The sequence below is a fragment of the Hypanus sabinus genome, chromosome 3 (assembly GCF_030144855.1).
Source record: "Hypanus sabinus isolate sHypSab1 chromosome 3, sHypSab1.hap1, whole genome shotgun sequence".
Classification (NCBI taxonomy): Eukaryota; Metazoa; Chordata; class Chondrichthyes; order Myliobatiformes; family Dasyatidae; genus Hypanus; species Hypanus sabinus.
Window position 1 is genome coordinate 183,978,945 of NC_082708.1, and position 22,478 is coordinate 184,001,422.

At 43.2% G+C, this 22,478-nt stretch overlaps 1 protein-coding gene across 1 annotated transcript in view; it reads left to right on the plus strand.

The window, feature by feature from the left end:
- Positions 1 to 22,478, plus strand: part of aup1 (AUP1 lipid droplet regulating VLDL assembly factor) — a 59,706-nt gene that overhangs the window by 19,817 nt on the left and 17,411 nt on the right. Inside the window, exons 5-7 of the mRNA XM_059965754.1 lie at positions 413 to 485; positions 7,096 to 7,169; positions 18,665 to 18,731. Coding sequence (XP_059821737.1) covers positions 413 to 485; positions 7,096 to 7,169; positions 18,665 to 18,731 — 214 coding nt within the window. The remainder of the gene's footprint in view (positions 1 to 412; positions 486 to 7,095; positions 7,170 to 18,664; positions 18,732 to 22,478) is intronic.

The window sequence follows — 22,478 nt, forward strand, 5'->3', positions numbered from 1 at the left end:
TTCCTAAAATGTTGAATGTATGTTTTCAGGCTCTTGTACATCTTTCCTGATGGTAGCAATGAGAAGAGGGCATGTCCTGGGTGGTCCTTAGCCCATTAGTGTCATTACCATTTGAAAATTACCTCAATGGTAGTGAGCGATGCACCTATGATGGGACTTGTTAAGCTTACAACCCTCTGCTGCTTTTTCCAATCCTGTGCAGTGGTCCCTCCATATCAGACAGTAATGCAACCAGTTAAAGTAGTTTCCACAGCACATGTGTAGAAATTTGCTAGAGTCTCCAGATACCAGATCTCCTCAAACTCCTAATGAAATATATCCACTGGTGTGTCTATTCATTATAATGGTCTTAAGTGCATATTGGAATAAGACTGAATGGTTTTGACGTGCTTTGTTCTTCTTACTGTTCCAGCTCCTGGGCCTTTTCTGTAGATAGTACTATTCAACCTGTGGTGTTAACTGTGAAGAGGCCCTTCATTGCTGTGGTAAGTTTATACTTGTATTAATGGAAAGATGCCCATTCATATAAGACCCCTTTCTTTTGCCTGCATGCTCTCAAATTTCTTCCACATTATCCCTAACTCCTTCCTCCTTTCCCTCTGGTTCTCACTCCATAGTCGAGCAAAAGGTCAGAAATAATTGCTTAATGGGGTACAGTATTTGTTGGATGACACTACGTCCACAGAGGATTGCTTGCATGGGCCACTGTAGTACTCTGGAACAAATTAGACTGCTTTCTGATCTGGATTGGGTACATTTGGTTAACTTGCCAATATTGCTTTGAGTTTGTGCTAGAGCAGGAGTTCTCATCCTGGGGTTCTCAGACTCCTTGGTTAATGGTAGGCATCCATGACATAAAAAAGGATGGGAACCCCTGTGTTTAAGGGAGGTACCCAGTCTTCTTGTAACTACTAACTCTATGACTGGAAAGTTGAGATGATGATTGTTGGTCAAGATTGAATGTAATGTGGCTGTGTTGAAAGCATCTGTGGTCTAGGAGTATTTGAAGCGTAAAACGCACAAAATGCTGGAGGAACTCAGCAGGTCAGGTAGCATCAAATCCTGATGAAGTTGATGTTTTGGCCGAGAACCTTTGAAGCATGACTTGTTTGTGATCCGTAACACCCAGCTTGAGGTGGCACGTTTCATAATAGTTCAAGCAGATTTCTCACCAGCTCAGCTTTATGCTGCATTCTGTGTTAAATTTGTAATCGGCCTAACCAGCATCTGTACGTGCAAGTTAGAGAAAATGCAGCTTCACATCAGGTGTTCTGATACTCCAATGAGCCACACAGAGAATAAGGTATAATTGGCGCCCAGGATGTACGTACAGTATATTAATCATTAATGGAAAGTAGGCCCAGTGGAAGAGGGCTGCTGTGCTATTCTAAGGCAGACTGAAGTACTGGTCCAACATAAGAGCATTAGAAATAGTTTGAATAAGTCTGTTGAACCTGCTTCACCATTCAGTAAGGTCATGGCTTTCTGTGGCCTGGCATGTTTTGAATTTGGTGCCATTATTTGGCAGGGCAGACCCCAGGCCACTGACTGTGCATTTTGTATGAGCAAAGTTTGAGACATGGAAAGAAAAAAACATTGCTCTTTAGGAACTTGAACATAGAATATAGATCGTAGAACTGTACAGCACAGTACAGGCCCTTTGGTCCACCCTGTTGTGTCAATTCTTTAACCTACTTGATCACTTTCACCTTTCACTCACACACAGCCCTCCCATTTTTCTGTCATCCATGCACCAAAGAGGCTCTTAAATGTCCCTAATCTTTCCATCTCTACAGCACCGTGCCCCCCATTCCACTCATCCACCAAAAAAATACTGTGTAAAATCTTGTACACTTCCACGAGAAAAGCCTTAACTCAATCTATCCTCATAAGATGTGTTGTCCAATCCAGAGAGCATCCTGGTAAATCTCTGCACCCTCTCTAAAGTTTCCAAGTACTTCCTATAATTAGGCGAATTATGTGTGTTGGAGGAAAAAATGAAATGTGTATGAAAATAATGAGGTGGGGAGGAATCTCATTGAAACTTGTTGAAAAACCTAGATAGTGGATGTGGAAAGCATGTTTCCAATTTTGGAAGAGTCTAGGACCAGAGGGTATATCCTCAGAAAATCAGAATAGAAGAATGTCTTTAGAACAGATGAGGACTTTCTTTAGCCAGAAGGTGGTAAATCTGGGATTCAATGCCACAGATGGCTGTGGTGGCCAAGTCATCAGGTATATTTAAAGCAGGGGTTGATAGGCTATTGAATAGTAAGAGTGTCAAAGGTTATGGGGAGAAGAATTGGGTTGAGAGAGTTAAGACCTCAATTATCATTGGATGGTGGAGTGATTCAGTAGGCTGAATGGCCTGTTTCTGCTCCTATGTCTCGTGGCCTTATAACTGAACCGATTTATCACAGACATTGTTCTGCAAGATGCCTATGGGCAGCAAGAGGCTGCTTGAGGAGTTGCTTTGAAAGCAGACAAGGCAGTCTCTTTTATCGATCCTCTACAATATCAGCACATCTTTTAGATAGGGACCCAAAACTGTTCATAGTACTCCCAAGTGTGGTCTGATTAATGCATTACAAAGCCTTAGCATTGCATCCTTGCTTTTATATTCTAGTTTTCCAGAAATGAATGCTAACCAGCAAATTAACCTTTAGGGAACCTGCATGAGGGCTGCCAAGCCCCTTTGCTGGTGGGATTTCTGAATTTTCACCCTGTTTAGAAAATCTGTTTTTATTCTTTATAAAGTACATGACTATGCACTTCCCTACACTATATTCCATCTGCCACTGCTTTGCCCATTCTCCTAATCAGAATAATTCCTTCTGCAGATTTCCTGCTTCATCAACATTACCTGCTTCTCTGTCTCCATATCATCCACAAACTTGGCCACAAAGCCATCAATTCTATCATCCAAATTATTGACATGTAAAATAAAGTGGTACCAGCACTGACTCCTGTGGAACACTGCTAGTCACCTGAAGCCAACCAAGGCACTCATTCCCACTCATTGCCTTCTGACAGTCAGCCAATCATCTGTCCTTGCTAATATCTTTCCTGTAATACTGTGGGCTCTTACCTTGTTTAGCAGCCTCATCTGTGGCACCTTGTCAAAGGCCTTCTGAAAATTGAAGTAAACAACATCCACTGACTCTTCTTTGTCTATGTCTCCTGTTATTCCTCAAAGAATTTGAACAGATTTGTCAGGCAAGGTGTCCTAGTAAGGAAGCCACACTGACTTGGGTTATTTTATGATGTGCCTCCAAGTACCCAAAGCCTCGTCCTCAAGAATGGACTCCAACATCTTTCAACTGTTGAAGGCAGGCTAACTGGTCTATAATTTCATTTTTTTCTCCCTCCCTTCTTAAAGAGTGGAGTGGCATGTGGAATTGTCCAGTCCTTCAGAACCACTCCAGAATGTAGTGATTCTTGAAAGATCACCATTGACGCCTCCATAATCTCCCATAATCTCTTTAGCTATCTCTTGGGGTATAGTACATCTGATCCAGGTGACTTATCTACCTTGAGACCTTTCAACTTAGCAAACAGCTTCTTAGTAGTAGCAAATGCACTCACTTCTGCCCCCGACATGCTCAAATTTCTGGCATACTGCTGGTGACTTCCACAATGAAGACTGATGCAAAATAAACTTAAGTTCATCTGCTATTTCTTTCTCCTCCATTTCTATCCAGCATCATTTTGTAGCAGTTTGATATCCACTCTTGTCTCTCTCCTTTATTCATTATATATATCTGAAAATATTATATTATTGGCGAGCTTATCTTGGTATTTCATCTTTCTTCTTACTGCTTTTAAAGGTGCCTTCTGTTCATTTTTAAAAGCTTCCCAATTCTCTAACCCCCTACTAATTTTGCTCTATTATATGCCTTTTGCTTTTATGCTGTCTTTGACTTCCCTCGTCAGCTGCAGTTACTTCATCCTCCCATTAGAATGCTGCTTCTACTTTGAGATGCATCTATATTTCGGATTGTATTGCTACCACAAAACAACGAATTTTGTGATGTGTCAGTGATAGTAGACCTGATTCTGATAATGTAGGTCATCTGGGGAAGCTGGACTCATTCTCACTGGTTGTTATCAACAATAATAGTCTGGCTACATGGCAAAGTGGTATAGCAGTGAGTGCATTTGCTGCACAACACCAGGAGCCCCAAGTTTAACCTGTCAATAAACACTGGTTTTCTGGAATTTACTTCCATGATTACATAGGTTTGTGCTAGTTTCTCCAATTTCCCCTTGCCAGGATGACTTGTTTGGCCAAATGGTTACTACAAATTGCTCTATAGTGTAGAAAGTCTGGGGACCAAAAGGAAGCTGTGGGGTATACAAGGGGATAAGTTGGTCCGGGGGGGGGGGGGGGTGAAAGGTTTAACACATGCGTAGCTTTTGATGGCTCTGGGCCTGTACTTGCTGGAGTTTAGAAAAGTGGGTGGGGGGGGGGTAGAATCTCTTTGTAATCTATTGATTATTGAAAGGCCCCAATATGCCTCAAAGGACTTCTGGGCACGGAGGGGTTTGCTATAGTGAGCAAGTATGAGATCAGAGGGAGCACCCTCAGAATACAAGACTGCCCCTTTAGAACAGAGATGAGAACAAAATTCTTTAGTCAGAGGATGGTGAATCAGTAGTATCTATTGCCATAGGCAGCTATGGAGGCCAAGTCATTGGGTACATTTAAAGCAGAGGGTGATAGGTTCTTGATTAGTATGTCAAAGGTTTATGGGGAGAAGGCAGGAGAATGGGACTGAGGTATAATAACTCAGCCATGATGGAATGGCAGTGTAGACTCAATAGACCAAATGGCATAATTCTGCTCTTATGATCTTACAAAATTACAAGTTATTATAAAAGAGGTACTGTTTGTGGGGTTGTGGGCAATTCAGAAATCTAATGGCAGAAGGGAAGAAAAGCTATTTCTAAAAACAGTAAGAGAGTTTTCAGGTTCCTGTGCACTGTCTTTTGAAGAAGTCCTCCATAATTTGAGACCTTTATCCCTAAATTATTATATCATATCTCTTTCTACATCTTTTGTCAAACCTTGAAGTCTTTGCTAAAGTATAATGCAGAGTACTATACACAGTACTCATCTATTGGCCAAAACAATTTCGTAACAAGTTGTTATAATTTAATGCCTTTGCATTATCTGCCATTATCTGCAAAGCCTGTCAGCTTTTTAAACACATTCTCAATCTCTGCCCATGTTGCCGTATCTTTAACTACCTTTTTCATTGCACTTAAAGTTGCAAAGTATGGACTGATGGGGGGATAAAACTGAAGTAGCTCTAAAAATCATTGCACTGCAGTCTGTGGGTGTTTAAGACGACAGTGCATATAAGAATATAATAGTGCTCTCTGGAGTTTCTTGATTTATTAAGGGTTTGGAAGAAAGTGTGCAACAGAAGAGCCTGCCTCATCTTTCCCTGAAGTAAGATTAAAACTTTTGTATTGTTTACATGACCCCCACACTCCATACACATGCATGTGTGTTGGCCTGCATTTGTTGGGGTATTGAGTTTAAGAGCCACTAAGTAATGTTGCAGCTCTGGTTAGACCACACTTGGAATCAGTTATGGTTGCCTCGTTACAGGAAAGATGTGGAAGCTTTTGAGGCGGTGCAGTGGAGAGTTTAACAGGATGTTCTCTAATCTGGCAACATGTCTTGTGAGGATAGCTTGAGTGACTAGGGCTTTTCTTTTTGGAGCAAAGGAAGATAACGGTGTACAAAATAAGAGGCATAGATAGAGTGGATAGCCAGGGGCCTTTTCCCAGGGTAGAAGTAACTAAAAAAAAAGGCTGCAAAATTAAGATGATTGGAGGAAAGTATAATGGGTTGTCAGAGAAGATTTTATAGAGTGCTGCATATGTGGAACTTGCTGCCAGGGGTGGTGAGAGAGGCAGAAACATAGGGGACATTCGAAAAATACTTAGACACATCGATGATAGAAAAATGGAGGGCTATGTGAGAGGGAAGCGATAGATTTACCTTAAGGGTTGGATGAAAGTTTGGCATAACATCTTGGGCCCAAGGGCCTGTAGTGTGCTGTAAGTGTGTACAAATATAGTGTCACAGCTAGTGGAGCTGCTTCCTCAGCTCCATCACCTTGCGTTTACTCCTGATCTTCGGTGCTGTCTGTAAGGGATTTGCGTGTTGTCTTGTGAGCACATTTCCCACTCTGCTTTAGTTTCCAGTCACATCTTTGAGACATGTAGATTGGTAGGTTAAATGGTCAATATAAGCAGCCCCTAATGTAGAAGTGATTTGGTTCATATGGGGAGAGAAAAGTGAAATTAGTGCAGATAGGTGCTTGATAGCAGGGTGTGGGGAGTGCACCAAGTTGCCCATTTCTGGACTGTATGACTTTATGGTTTGAATTAAAACTCTCCTTTCACAATGGTGATATTTAGACCATTAAATACAGAAGCAGAATTAGGCCATCGGTCCACTGAGTCTGCTCTGCCTCTTCATCGGGTTGAGAGGGATAATAAATCTTTGCAGGGAGGGATATATGCGAGGGTCCATTACGATGTATTTGAGAGAGTCCTGCACCACAGCTTGGGCCAGAAAAGTAAGAAGTGTCCTATGGTAGAATAATTACGTTTCAAAGCATTGTCTCTCAGGTGAAGCATCAAGGGTTAATCAATGCTGCACAGCTTCACAAAGTTAATCTTCCCCCATGTGTGCTCAGAAGGCGATTATCTATAACTCAAACTGCTAACAATGAGCATAAAGAGATTGGGAGACCAAAAGAAGTTCAGAGAGGAGTAATTCAACACATCGTTCTACATCAGTGATTAATCCAGTTGAAATTAGATTTAGATTAATATCCACAATCTTTCTTAAGCCTATTGTCCATTTTTGAATCTTCCGGTTTTGCAATGGAAGGCAAAAGACAGATGTGAAAATTGACATTTTATGTGAACAGTGTCTTAGCAGTCTTGTGAACAAGAGGCTTGTTTGTTCATTCTTCCTCTGCCTATTTGTGAGAAGAGATTCAGTGACAGAACGCAGGATGGTTGTGTCCCCTGTGAAAGTTAGACTTATTTCTCCCCCCTTTCTCCCCCTAGAGTGTCGTCGATTCCTCTTGGGTTGCCGAGCTGCTGTGGATGTTTTTCAGTCCCTTCACCATATACCAAGTAAGGTAGTAACTGTCGTTAACTCACTGGGGGTCCAGTAGGTAAGGTGGAGTGAACTTGCTTGTATTTAGCTGCCTCCTTTGATGTCCCACACCCCATCCCACCCTCAACACACGTACATATATCTGGTGCCCATGTTCAATTGCACACGGTGTCGATGTGCTTCTCAATGCTTGGTAGTCTGCTACCCTTTGTTATTCCAGAATCAGAATTTGCTGTTTTGTGGCTGCAGTACATTGCAATACATAGTAATAAAACAGCAATGTTACATATAAGTTGTATATTTTCATGTATAATACCTCACTATATATATAATATACACACATGGGTTCAATGTCCATTCAGAAATCTGATGGCAAAGTGGAAGCAGCTGTTCCTAAAATGTTGAATATGTGCTTTCAGGCTCCTGTACCTCCACTTTGATAGTAACAATGAGAGGAGGGCACGTCTGGGGTGATGGGGGCCCTTAATTAAGGATGCCATCTTTTGGAGGCATCCCCTTTTGAAGATGGGGCAACTAGTTCCCGTGATGGAGCCGGCAGAGTTCACAGCTTCCTACAGTTTTTTCCGATTCTGTGCAGATGTCCCTCCATACCACATGGTGATGCAACTGGTTAGAATGCTCTCCACTGCTGAAATTTACGAGAGTCTTTGGTTACATACCAAATCTCTTCAAGCTTGTAATGAAATACAGCTGATGTCATGCTTTCTTTGTAATTGCACCAATATGTTGGGCCCACACGTCTGATATCTGTGGCTATCAGAGTAACTTTGTCCTGTGTCATTCATTCATTATGTGTCGTGTGGTAAGATGCGGCCGATCATGATTGTTCTTGGCAATTTTTTCTACAGAAGTGGTCTGCCATTGCCACCTTTTGGGCAGTGTCTTAACAAGATGGGTGACCCCAGCCATTATCAATACTCTTCAGAGGTTGTCTGCCTGACGTCAGTGGTCACATAACCAGGCAGCCGCTCATGCGAACATCCAGCACCCACTCCCATGACTTCACATGACCCTGATCGGGGTTGGGGGGGTGCTAAACAGGTGCTACACTGCCCGAAGGTGCACCTTACACCTCCTTTGGTAGAGACGCATCTCCAACCTATCACCCCAGTCCTGTGTCAACATTGGAATAGTTTCAAGCCTGAATAAGAAGAGGCTTTTCTTTAGTGTATCTGGCTTCTCTCTGCCTGTACACAATCTCACTCTACCGACATCATGATGATGCTAATAGTCTCACAACTCTATATTCCCATTGCAAACAATATTAGTCAAAAGGCAGGCAATTCAGCCCTTCATTGATTTGCTGATTTCATTATCATGGCTGACAATGTCTGCTGCTCTTCAAAATGTATCACTGCGGAATACGAGGTTACTGCAAAACCTCGTCTAGTTCCTGAAAATAAAAATCAACAAAAATAATCTAGCAGATGCCAGAAATTTGAAATAAAAGAAAGGTGTGGGAAATCCTTAGAGGGTCAGGCAGCATCTGAGGAAAGAGGTTCAGTTCAAATCCCTTCAGCTGAACTGTGATAGGGGCTCTGACTGAAATGCTTCTCCCCATAGATGCTGTCTGACCTGCTGAGTATTTCCAGCCTTTCCTGTTTATAATGTCCTCTTTACAATTTAACTGAACTACATGGTGCAGTGGTTATATGTTGATCTACTTCTAGCAGTCACTAGGTAATGTCAAAGCTTGTTTGTTCAATGGTTGCAAATGAAATGAGACTACATAATATTTCAGAACTTTCTCTCTTGTCTTTTGTATGCCTTCAAATTTTGAAAAAAAATGATTAATTGCAAAATTATTTACTCTCCTGTGCTCGCTGACCACGTGTAAGGACATAAAGAGCTTTCAAGTTGTGCTGCATTTGTAGAGAACACTGGTTGGATTCACTAATTTGAGTGTTATAAACATGAGATTCTGCAGGTGCTGGAAATCCAGAGCAGTAACACACACAACATTGGAGAAACTGATGAAGAGTCTAGGCCCCGAAACATTGACTGTTTATTCCTCTCCACAGATACTCCCTGACCTGCTGAGTTCCTTCAGCATTGGTGTTATCTAATTTTGGTCACTCCCCTTTACGAAGGATGAGAAGTTCCTAAAATAGGTGCAGGCGTCTGGAGCCATTCCAGTAAAAGACAGATTTCAACTGCAACGTTAGATTGAAGAACCTGGAATTGTGCTTGAATGAAATGTTAAGAGTAAAGAGTTTACTATAATTATGGCAGAATCTGCTCCAAACTGTTTTCTGAGCTGTATGACTGTGATGAAGTAGGAAAAGATGGAAGTTAAATATGTTTTGGAGATGGAAGACAATGATCTGGAACGTGACGTACACAATGCAGGAAGAACTCAGCAGGCCAGGCAGCATCCGTGAGAAAAGAGTAGCCAACTTTTCGGGCCGAGACCCTTCAAGAGGAATTGGGGGGAAGAGGGGGCCGAAGCCCAGTAATAGAGATAGGAGAGGGGGTAGGGCCTAGAGGCACCAGGTGGAAAACCAATCAGAGGAAAGATAAAGGGGGGAGGGGAGGGGATAAGCATGAAAGAACTGTAGAGATAAAGAAGCAGAAAGTTGAAAGGGGAGAGAGGCAGAGAGGGACTTGTGATAGGGGGAGGGGGAGGGAATTACCAGAAATTGGAGAATTCAATGTTCATACCACCAGGCTGGAGGCTACCCAGACGGTAGATGAGGTGTTGCTCCTCCAACCTGAGTTTGGCCTCATCATGGCAGTAAAGGAGGCCATGTATGGACATATCTAGATGGGAATGAGAGGCAGAGTTGAAGTGGGTGGCAACCGGAAGGTCCTGTCTATTGTGACGGAGGGAGCGTAGGTGCTCAACGAAGCGGTCCCCCAATCTGCGTCGGGTCTCACCGATGTAGAGGAGTCCGCACCAGGAGCACCGGATGCAATAGACAACTCCGGCAGACTCGCAGGTGAAGTGTTGCCTCACCTGGAAGGACTGTCTGGAGCCCGGAATGGTGGTAAGGGGGGAGGTGTGGGGACAGGTGTAGCATTTGCGCTTGTAGGAATAAGTGCCAGGTGGGAGTTCTGTGGGGAGGGAAGTGTGGACTAGGTAGTCACGGAGGGAACGATCCCTGCGAAAAGCTGAGAGGGGTAGGGAGGGAAAGATGGGCTTGGTGGTGGGGTCCTGTTGAAGGTGGCGGAAGTTGCGGAGCTGTGAGGATATTGAAAGGTTATTAATTGCACCTACTCTGATGAAGATGGTACATGAATTAACATACTCATGAGATGTTTAAAAAGAAAAGAAATTTTAGTGCTATCAGTTCTGCATATGCAGGAAGTATTCAGCAGGCAGGATACCATCAATGATGAAAGAAAAGTTGAGTTAACATTATAAACTGATCTTTCATCAGAATAAAGCAGTTCCGATACAAACTGGTTATCTGAAATTGTTGACTTCAGTGTTAAGTCATTGGACACAGGAAGTAGAGACAAACTTCCATTATTCATTTAAGGTAATTGCTGGCTTTCAGTGGTCCAGTTTCCCCAGTCTAATCTCACATTCTCTATTAGCCTAGAATTAATTTTTTGCATGAAGTGCTTTGTAGCCCTCTTGGTAAAATAATTCTGAAGAATCCCTATACTAGAGATTCTGCAGATTCTGAAAATCACAAACATGCACAAAATGCTGCCTGAACTCAGCAAGTCAGGAGAGGAGCAGGTAGTTTTGGGCCGAAAACCTTCATCAGGACCAGAACAGAAGGGGGAAGAAACAGAATAAAGTGGGAGGAGGAATACATGCTGGTAGATGATAGGTGAGGGGAAAGGTGGGAGGGGGCCCTGTGAAATGAGAAGCTGAGAAGAGATTGGTGGAGAAGGTAAAGGGCTGAAGAAGGAGGAATCTGAAGGAGAGGGGAGTGGACTGTGGAAGGAAGGGAATGAAGATGGTGAGAGGCAGGTCAGGATAAGAGAAGAGATCAGTGTGTGGCGAGGAAGCCGGAATGAAAGAAGATACGTTCCGGTGAGACAGGGAAAGGATGTTAGGGTGCAGAACTGTGGTGTACAAAGGCTGGTGTAAATCTAGTCAAGAAAAGAAGAGCTTACGAAAGGTTCAGAAAAACTCGGTAATGATAGGGATCTAGAAGATTATAAGGCAAGCAGGAAGGAGCTTAAGAAAGAAATTAGGAGAGCCAGGAGGGGCCATGAGAAGGCCTTGGCAGACAGGAGTAATGAAAACCCCAGGGCATTCTGTAGGTATGTGAAGAGCGAGAGGATACGACGTGAGAGAATAGGACCAATCAGGTGTGGAAAAGTATATGGAACTGGAGGAGATGGCAGAGGTACGTAATGAGTACTTTGCTTCAGTATTCACTATGGAAAAGTGTCTTCGTGATTGTAGGGATGACTTACAGCTGACTGAAAAGCTTTAGCATGTAGATATTAAGAAAGAGGATGTGCTGGAGCTTTTGGAAAGCATCAAGTTGGATAAGTCACTGGGACTGGATGAGATGTGCTCCAGGCTGCTGTGGGAGGCAAGTAAGGAGATTGCTGAGCATCTGCCAATGATCTTTGCATCATCAATAGGGATGAGAGAGGTTCCGGAGGATTGGAGGGTTGCAGATGTTGTTCCATTATTCAAGAAAGGGAGTTGAGATAGCCCAGGAAATTATAGACCAGTGAGTCTTACTTCAGTGGTTGGTAATGGAGTTGATACAAATTGGTTATCTCCCTTAATCCCGTTCTCCTGTCTTCTCCCCAAGACCTTTGGCACCCTTACTAATCAGGAACCCATCAACCTCTGCTTTAAATATACCCAACAACTTGGCCTTCAGTCTTCTGTGAAATTAATTCCAGATTCACCACTTTCTGGCTAAATAAATTCCTCAACTCTTCAAAAGGGATGTCCTCCTATTCTGAGGCTGTGCCCTCTGGTCCTAGATTCCACAATGATTAAAAATATCAGGAAGTTATAGACCAGTGAGTCTTACTTCAGTGGTTGGAAAGTTGATGGAGAAGATCCTGAGAGGCAGGATTTATGAACATTTGTAGAGGCACAATGTGATTAGGAATAGTCAGCATGGCTTTGTCAAAGGCAGGTTGTCCCTTACGAGCCTAATTGAATTTTTTGAGGATGTGACTAAACACATTGCTGAAGGTAGGGCGGTAGATGTAGTGTATATGGATTTCAGCAAGGCGTTTGGCAAGTTACTCCATGCAAGGCTTATTGAGAAAGTAAGGAGGCATGGGGTCCAAGGGGACATTGCTTTGTGGATCCAGAACTGGCTTGCCCACAGAAAGCAGAGTGGTTGTAGACGGGTCATATTCTGCATGGAGGTCGGTCACCAGTGGTGTGCATCAGAGATCTGTTTTGGAACCCCTACTCTTTGTGAGTTTTATAAATGGCCTGGATGAGGAGGTGTGGGGATGGGTTAGAAAATTTGCTGATGACACAAAGGTTGAGGGTGTTGTGGGTAGTGTGGAGGGTTGACAGCGGTTTCAGCGGGACATTGATAGGATGCAAAACTGGGCTGAGAAGAGGCAGATGGAGTTCAACCCAGATAAGTGTGAGGTGGTTCATTTTGGTAGGTCAAATATGATGACAGAATATAGCATTAATGGTAAGACTTGGCAGTGTAGAGGATCAGAGGGATCTTGGGGTCCGAGTCCATAGGACACTCAAGCAGCTGCACAGGTTGACTCTGGTTAAGAAAGCGTACTGTGGTGATGAAAGTATTGGCCTTCTCTAATCGTGAGATTGAGTTTAGTAGCTATGTAGGACCTTGGTCAGATTTACGAGGATGTTGCCTGGTTTGGGGAGCATGTCTTATGAGAATAGGTTGACTGAACTCTGCCTTTTCTCCTTGGAACGATGAAGGATGAGAGGTGACTTGATAGAAGTGTATAAGATGATGAGAGGCATTGATCGTTTGGTAATCAGAGGCTTTTTCCCAGGGCTGAAATGGCTAGCAAGAGAGGGCACAGTTTTAAGGTGCTTGGAAGTAGGTACAGAGGAGATGTCAATTAATTAATTAGTTAATTAATGCAGAGAGTGGTGAATGTGTGGAATGGGCTGCTGGCGACGGTGGTGGAGACGGATACAATAGGGTCTTTTAAGAGACTCCTGGACAGGTACATGGAGCTTAGAAAAATAGAGGGCTATGGGTAACACTAGGTAATTTCTAAAGTAAGGATATGTTCGGCACAGCTTTGTGGGCCGAAAGGCCTGAATTGTGCTTTAGGTTTTCTATGTTTTTTAAGAGGGGATGGGGAGAGGGAAAAATACCTGAAGATAGAGAAATCGATCTTCATGCCTTCAGATTGGAGACCACCACTACCCTATGTGGAGATTTCTCTTTTATATCTTCCTAAATGACCAACCACTTGTTTTGAGTCTGTGTGAACCCCTAGTTTTAGCTGCCCTGGAGAGGAGCTCTGAGACCTGAAACGTGTGAAGTCAGAATATGAGGTTCTGAATCTTAAGCTTGTTTTGGGCATTGTTGGAATAGCGCAAGAGGCCAAAATGGGAGTTCAAAGTGTTAAAACCGAATAGGCTGGAAAATCTCAGATGGTCAGAAATCACCCATAGAAGGGAAATTAGCCTTTCTGGTCTGTAGTCCTTCGGCAAAATATCAGGCAGATATCAAAATATCTTTTAATTTCAAGGTTCTATACTTTGGTACCTGAGAATCCACAATCCTCTGATGGAATTTAAAAGGTTAATGACCTATTGGGAGAAAAAGTTTCTTCTTGTTTCAGTCTTAATTGGCTGCCCATGAAACATGACTATGATTAGATTCTTGACTTTCCTCTGTTCATCACTGATCTTAACATCCCTTCTACTCAAATTCTTGTGAGCTACTTAATTTGAAAGATTTACACCTAATGGAAAACCATGACAGCGCAGTGGTTAGTGCTATGCTGTTACAGCTGGGGGGCGGTTTCACAGTTAAAATTTGTACGTTCTTAATGTGCTCACATGGGCTTCCGGGTGCTCCAGTTTCCTCCCACAGTCCAAAGACTCACCAGTTAGGTTAACTGGTCATTGTAAGTTGTCATGTGATTAGAATAACGCTAAATAGGTTGCTGGGCAGCACGGCTGTTTGGGACTGTTCCATGCTACCTCATAATAAATATAAATGAAAACTTAATTTTGAATAATGTCTTTTGAGGGGCTAACAAGTGTAAATTATCCCTATAATAGCTCCTGATAGTTTTAAATGCTGCTTTGTCAGAATAGACTGCATTACTGATCTAGCTTGCCCACTCAGCCTGCATTGTCAATTTCGGCCCTTTTCCAAGACATGGTTATCGATAACCATGCAATACCAGCAATAGAAATCCAGAGTAACACAGAAAATGCTGGAGGAACTCAGCATCTATGAAGGAAAATGTACAGTTGACATTTTGGTCTGAGACTTTCCAATACTGGAAAGGAAGGGGGGGGTGCAGAAGTCTGAAACATCAGCTATTCCTCTCCGAAGATGCTATCCGACCTGCTAAGTACCTCTAGCATTTTTTAATGAGGAGATCAGTGCTGCACTTAATGCTGTGCTCTCCAGTATTGCTGATCTCTGTCTCTGACACTCGACAATCTGGCTGATAGTACAGCCTGTTGTTGCACAGGATGAGGATGGTCAATCCAAAAGCTGTTTTATTTTTCTCTGCAGTGCTGTGCTTGTCAGAAACATTTTGCTGCTCTGTCTCAGCACTTAACAAAATCCCAGCTCCAGCTAACATTCCTGCAAAGAAATCTTTCTTAACCCACCTCACTTCCTGATGTTTCATAGGAATTAAATTATTCACTCCCAGACAAGAGGAAATGACCATTCTCTCATCAAAATTATTTATCATTTTAAAACCCTGTGATAGGTATCTTCTTTTCCAGTCCCAAGTTCATCATTCACTCTTTGGATTGCTAAGTTTCTGTCCAGCCACTCAAGTTTAAAATACATTCATTAAAGTAAATACGGTACTTTATGGAAGTCTTAGGCACGTATATATTGCTAGGGTGTCTTTAAGACTTTTGCATAGTGCTGTAGTAATCTTATGTATTATATTGTACTGTTGGATAATAAACTAATTTCAAGATGTGAGTGATGGTGTATCTTATTCTAATATGGGTCTCTATTCTCGATTGAGAGTGGGAGGGGGCCAGGGAGAGGGGAATCATGGTTGGGAAAAGAAGGGAGGGGGAGGCAGTGGGAAGCACCAGAGAGACATTCTGTAGTGATCAATAAACCAATTGTTTGGAATCAGATGACCTTGTCAGGTGTGTCTCCAGCCGTGTTACCCAGCACCTTCCCCCCCCCACAACCCCTAGCACTCCTTTTATGCCATCTGTCTTACATCTTCTCTGCGGCACTTCAACATCCTTTGCTTCCACCAGATTTACAAACTTGCTTCACCTTGACAAATGCAGGATAGTGCAAAAGTATTAGACTCGCTGCCTATATATGTGCCTGAGACTTTTGCACAATACTGTATATGTAGGGGAGTCCAGGACAAGATGACACAGTCATTGGGTGTATTTAAGGCAGAGATAGATAGGTTCTTAATTAGCCAAAGCATCAAAGGGTATGGGGAGAAGGCAAGGGTGCAGGGATGACTGGAAGAATTAGATCAGCCCATGATTGAGCAGACTCAATGGGCTGACTGGTCTACCTCTGCTCCTGTGTCTACTGGCCTTATACTTATATTGTCACATTTACTCCATAATGCTGCCTGACTTGAGTTTTTCCAGCATTTTGTGTGGGGGTCTGAGATTCATTTTCTTGCAGGCATTCACAGTAGAACAGACATTCAATATAATTTATTAAAACTACACACAGAGTGACAAATAAACTGTAAACTGTGCAAAGAAACAAGTAATATAAGAACATGAGGTGTAGAGAGCTTGAAAGTGAGACTAGGTTGTGGATTCAGTACAGTGTTGAAATGAATGATGATGTTATTCATGTTGGTTCAGGATGGTTGAAAGGCAATAACTTCCTGGACCTGGTGGTGTGGGAGATTGTGTGATCAGCTTTGACTTTTAATGTCGTTACTCAGCTGGGACATATTTGATGATAATCTAATCCAGAGTTTCCTGACCTGGAATCAATGGATCCCTTTTGGTATTAGGCAAAAGGCTAGGAGCCCCTGGTCTAATCTATCTTTTAAATAAGTTTGCCATTTCATTGTACTAGTATTTTCATGACTGAACCAGGTGAGGGTAGCCGACGGGTCTCAAACTCTTGGTGAGATAGGGAGTTGTCTATCCCAGCATGTGAAGACAGACTCAGGTGGATTGAGCGGACGAGACCAGTGGAAGGTCCAATGGTCAAGCAGGTGGTCTCTGTAAGCGTCACTGAACACATAGAGCACGACAAGACACAGAAGATGTGCTGGTCATCCACTGCGCCTAGTCCCATCCTCAGCCGTCTCGACTCTTGTCTTGCCACTGGATCCAGATGGGAATTGGGAAGAGAGAGTGAGGCTGACGCCCCGCAACTCTCCCTCACTTAAATCCAGATCAAGCACTCGTTTCAACACCATCATCATAATGGTATTGAGGTCTTCATCGATGACAATGGACGAACAGCCAACCATTTTCATGACCTAAAATACATCTCAGCTTTTCTTCCAGATGGTACAGCAAGAGAGTGATCCTAGCATGGGAGCCTAGAAGTGATGAATACAAACCTCACAATAGCATCTTTGGGTAGTGACCACACCAGACAGTTATAAGAACATCCGCTGCCCCAAATGTGCCTGGCCAGTCTATGGAATTAGGTTCATGCCACGTAGTGAGGGATATAGATAGGGTAAATGCAAGCGGACTTTTTCCATCGAGGTTCGTTGAGACTAGAGATAGACATTAAGGGTGAGAATAAAATGTTCAAGGGAAACTGAGGGGGATCTTCACTCAGGTTGCTAAGAGTGGAACAAGCTGCCAGTGGTGGATGCAGATTTGATTAAAACATTTAAGGGCAGTTTGGCTAAGTACATGGTTTTGAGAGATAGGGTCTGGGTGCATGTCAATGGAACTAGGTAGAATATTTCAGTATGGACAGCTTTTTTTCTGTACTGTAGTGTCTTCTGGTCAAAGAACACTGAGGCTGTCTATAAGAAGGGTCAGAGAGTATTTCCTGAGGAGACTGAGGTCCTTTAACGTCTGCCAGATGATGCTGGGGATGTTCTACGAGGCTGTGGTGGCCAGTGCTATCATGTTTGCTGTTGCGTGCTGGGGCGGCAGGCTGAGGGTAGCAGACACCAACAGAATCAACAAACTCATTCGTAAGGCCAGTGATGTTGTGGGGGTGGAACTGGACTCTCTGACGGTGGTGTCTGAAAAGAGGATGCTGTCCAAGTTGCATGCCATCTTGGACAATGACTCCCATCCACTCCATAATGTACTGGCTAGGCACAGGAGTACATTCAGCCAGAGACTCATTCCACCGAGATGCAACACTGAGCATCATAGGAAGTCATTCCTGCCTGTGGCCATCAAACTTTACAACTCCTCCCTTGGAGTGTCAGACACCCTGAGCCAATAGGCTGGTCCTGGACTAATTTCCACTTGGCATTATTTACTTATTATTATTTAATTATTTATGGTTTTATATTGCTACATTTCTACACTATTCTTGGTTGGTGCAACTGTAACGAAACCCAATTTCCCTCAGGATCAATAAAGTATGTCTGTCTGTCTGTCTTAACTTCTGACACTGTCATGTTAAATAGGGACAGTGAAACCAAGAATTGTCCTTGGGTGTCTTTGTTTTAATTTCAAAATATACAGCTTATATGCTTCACCTCCAGGCCTACAATATGTGGATGACTACACTTATCCTAACATGCATATCTGCCACTTTCCCTCCCCGATCATCAATAATACTGTGAACAGTGTGTAGCAGGAGTATTTCTGCAGCAAGTACATGTATCCTGTACATGCTTCCACAGGCTTAGTCTGTGGGACAATTTCGGGAAGCAGTAATCATTTTCTTATTCTGTTTTCTCCCAAATTATATGAACAAGTTATAAGAGTTCAGTTCCTCTAGTGTCAGACAGAATTGGTCATCTTCCCGGTCAGTATTGGTCTTGCGAAGGCAGCTCACATGATTCTAATCTTGCCTCACCAAATTCTAGGACTAATTCACTTAGCATGTGAGAAGTAGTAGGATTGATGCCCCATCCTTTAAGTTTCAGGCGGCATGGTAGCATAACATTATTATAGCCTCAATGGCCTGGGTTCAACTCCCCAGCTGTCTTTAAGGAGTTAGTACATTCTCCTTATATGGGTTCCCTCCAGATTCCTCCCACTTTCCAAAAGCGTGCATGTTAGGTAGTTAATTGGTCACATGCATGTAATTGGGTGGTGTGGCGCAGGCTCACTGGGCCAGAAGAGCCTGTTACCATTCTGTACCTCTACAAAAATAAAAATATTAACAGCTAAATTATTTTGGGTTGGAAAGTCCAGCTTTATCTGAATGCACGTTTAGCTGTTGCAACAAAGAATTTCACTGCATTTCTATTTCCTGCGTCTTGTAGGTGGCTGCCCAGAATGACCCAAATGGAAGATGAATCAGAGGAGGAATTTGCTGTCAGAGTGCAAGAGGTAAGGTACTTGATGAACAGTATCCTTTACCTCCTTAACATTAAAACAAGCTTTCAGAAACCTGGAGGTGACCTGTCTGTTTGTCAGCTTGTGGGAATGGGACAAAGGGTGCTTCTTTTGCTCTTGTTATCGTTTTGTTCTGTTGTTGTTTGTGCTGTGTTGAACATTGGGGTCTTGCAATGTAGGCCCCAGTACATGTGGTGATAATAAGACCATAAGGTATGGAACAGAATTGGGCTGTTTAGTCCATCGAGTCTGCTCTGCCATTTCAACTTGGCTGATCTATTTTCCCTCTCAGCCCCAATCTCCTGCTTTCTCCCCATTCCTTCATGCCCTGACTAATAAAGAATTTATCAACCCTTGCCTTAAATATTCCCAATGACTTGGCCTCCACAGCCGCCTGTAGCAACAAATTCCACAGATTCACCACTCTATGGCTAAAGAAATTCCTCCTCATCTCCGTTCTAAAAGGACATCACACTGTTCTGAGGTTGCAGTGAGTGGATCCAAGTAGGAGAGGTGATGGGAGGATAGTGACAGTGTCCAGGAGGTGACAAGTCAGGGCAACAAAGAGATGGAGTTCATGGCGTATGGTGGGTGAGAACAGTAAAGGGATTTAGCCCAGTGGGAGCAGTGTGTGGGTAATGGGTAGATGAGAAGAAGGAAAGTGATGGAAGTGGATTGAGAGGACTTGTGGGCTGACTGGTTCTAGAAGGGACTGTATATCAGGAGGAGAAGGGACAATGGGGGTGGGGGGGGAATGGAAGGATTCTCCCTAACCTGCTGAGTTCCACCCCTCTCCATACAGCTGATGAATACAAAGGAATGGTAGAGACCAATACAGTTTGGCACCAGTGGTGTTGCAGAAGTTGCCAGTCAGCATTGAATTCAATGTAGGACTGACTTGGAGACTCCAGCTCTGGATGTTTCCTCCAGTTTACTCCTGTAAGCCTTCGCCATGAATAGGTATAGCTGTAAGGCAGCGGAGGTTTGAAATCAGTTTTCCTCCTAGATGAGTTTCCAATTATGGCTGAAGAGCCCAATCTGCCCAAACTGACCAGTAATCCACCATTCCTCTGCAGGACTTGGTAGCGAAGCCACATGTGAAGGCCAGGAGCTGAACTTGCTTGTCAGGCTATTTGAGATGCCTGCCATTGGGAGCATTTAAAAAGGAGTGGGAGCATGACTTTGATGCAGGTAGCTAGGGTGCAACATCCATTGTTGACCTTGACCAATGGAGGGCCTTGGGTTCCAACATCTGCAGTCTCTTGTGTCTCTGTTCAGCCCATCAAGCCTAATTGCTGTTCATCAAGATCAAAGCCAGTAGTTGACTTTATTCCTAAATCGTGCATGTCTTTAATGTCACTTGGACCTCTCCTAATGCATCAGTGAAAATGGTTCTTGTTTTTAAATGTTTCTAAATCTTAAATCAGTGCATCTCCTGGGAGGATCTCTGAAACGAGATTCTGCAGATACTGGAAATCCAGAGTAACACCAAGTGCTAGAGGAACTCAGCTGGTCAAGCAGCATCTATGGAAAGGAATAAACAGTCGACATTTCAGGCCGGGACCCTTCATCAGGGCTGCAGTTTTGGCCAGAACCATTGACTGTTTATTCCCCTTGATAGATGCTGCCTGACCTACTGAGTTCCTTCAGCAGTTTGTGAATGGAAGAGCTGGGTCAGGCAACATCTGTAGAAGGAAATGGGTGACCCCTCAAGCCTCTCATCTGGACCAAAGCAGAAGAGAGAACTGGTCTAAAGGGAGGCAGATTGGAGCAGGGGCTGGCAGCATGAGGGAAGGGTTGAATAGGCTAGGTCTCTGATCCCCAGAGCATAAGAGAATGAGGGAAGATTTGATAGAGATATACAAAATTGAGGGCTATAAATAGGGTAAATGCAATCAGGCTCGCTGTGGTCATAGGTTAAGGATGAAAAGTGAAATGTTTAATGGGGAACATGAGGGGCAAACTACTCAGTGGTGCATGTGTGGAATGAACTTCCAGTGGAAGTTATGAATGCAGGTTCAATTGCAACATGGATGGGAAGGATGAGAGGGGCAGTGGTCTCAGTGCTAGTCAAAGGGACTAGGCAGAAAATTTGTAGATGGTATTTGAGCTATACCTAGCCACACAGTCATGTTTATAGAGAGTAGAACAGTCGGCTAAGTACACGCCCCTGTGGTGGACCAGTGTCATCAGCGAGGAGGATACGTTATAACCAACTCACATAGATTGTGGTCTTCCATTTAGGAAGTCGAAGATCCAATTGCAGAGGGAAGTACAGAGATCCAGGTTCTGCAACTTCTCAATCAGGATTGTGGGAATGATGATATTAAATGCTGAGCTATAGTCAATAAACAGCATCCTGATGTAGGTGTTTGTTTTGTCCAGGTGGTCTAAAGCCATACGGACAGCTATTGAGATTGTGTCTGCCGTTGACCTATTGTGGTGATAGGCAAATTACAATGGGTCCAGGTCCTTACTGAGGCAAGAGTTCAGTCTAGTCATGACCAACCTCTCAAAGCATTTCATCACTGTCAATGTGAGTGTTACTGAGTGATAGTTATTAAGGCAGCTCACATTATTCTTCTTAGGCACTGGTATGATTGTTACCTTTGTGAAGCAAGTGGGAACTTCAGCCTGTAGCAGTGAGAGGTTGAAAATGTCCTTGAATACTCCCGCTAGTTGGTTGGCACAGGTTTTCAGAGCCTTACCAGGTACTCCATCGGGACCTTCCACCTTGCGAAGGTTCACTCCCTCTAAAGACAGCCTAACATCGGCCTCTGAGACAGATCACAGGGTCATCAGATGCAGCAGGGATCTTCACAGTTGTAGTTGTACTCTCCCTTTCAAAGCGTGCATGGAAGGCATTGAGTTCATCTGGTAGTGAAGCATCACTGGCATTCATACTATTGGATTTCACTTTGTAGGAAGTAATGTCTTGCAAACCTTGCCAGGATTGTGATTGTTAAGAATATAATATAATCAAATCTTTGTACAAGTTCATCAAGTTGAATGGCTAATTCTTTAACTTTCATTCTTTCAAAAGTACTTGAGTTACAGTGGATAAGGCTTGCAGTTTGTCTACATTGAAATTTATTTGAGATTACTTCCTGTTTTTATTATTTAACTGTGTAATGCCTTGTGTCTTTGTAACATTTGTGAGAGCTGTATCAATGCTTGCTAATATTTGTTCACTGTAGATTGCTTTGAAGGGAACTGATATTCCTATTGCATTTTCAGTGAGTATTTATGACTTTGTGTGTTAATGACAGGGTATGGGTGTGCAGGGGTTTTGAAGGTAATTAAGTGGGTATAGTTTGTCAATTTATGCAGATAAAAGGTGATGCAATTTTCACCTTCCTATCAGTTTCCATCAGCTTCAGCCCTTTGTCAATTCCACCTACCACTTCTCAACTTCTGACACCATTCAAAAAACCTGCCCTGCACCTTCCAGCTCTTACTTCACCTCTTCCCACTACCATTCTATGTCAGCTTCTTTCTTTTCAGTCCAGGATCTTAATCTGAAGTGTGACTGTCCAATTCCATTCCCTCCACCCATAGAAGTTGTGGAGAGGATGTAGAAACATAGAAAACCTACAGCACAGTACAGGCCCTTCAGCCCACTAAGCTGTGCTGAACATGTCCTTACCTTAGAAATTACCTAGGGTTACCCATAGCCCTCTATTTTTCTAAGCTCCATATACCTGTCCAAGAATCTCTTAAAAGAGCCTATTGCATCCACCT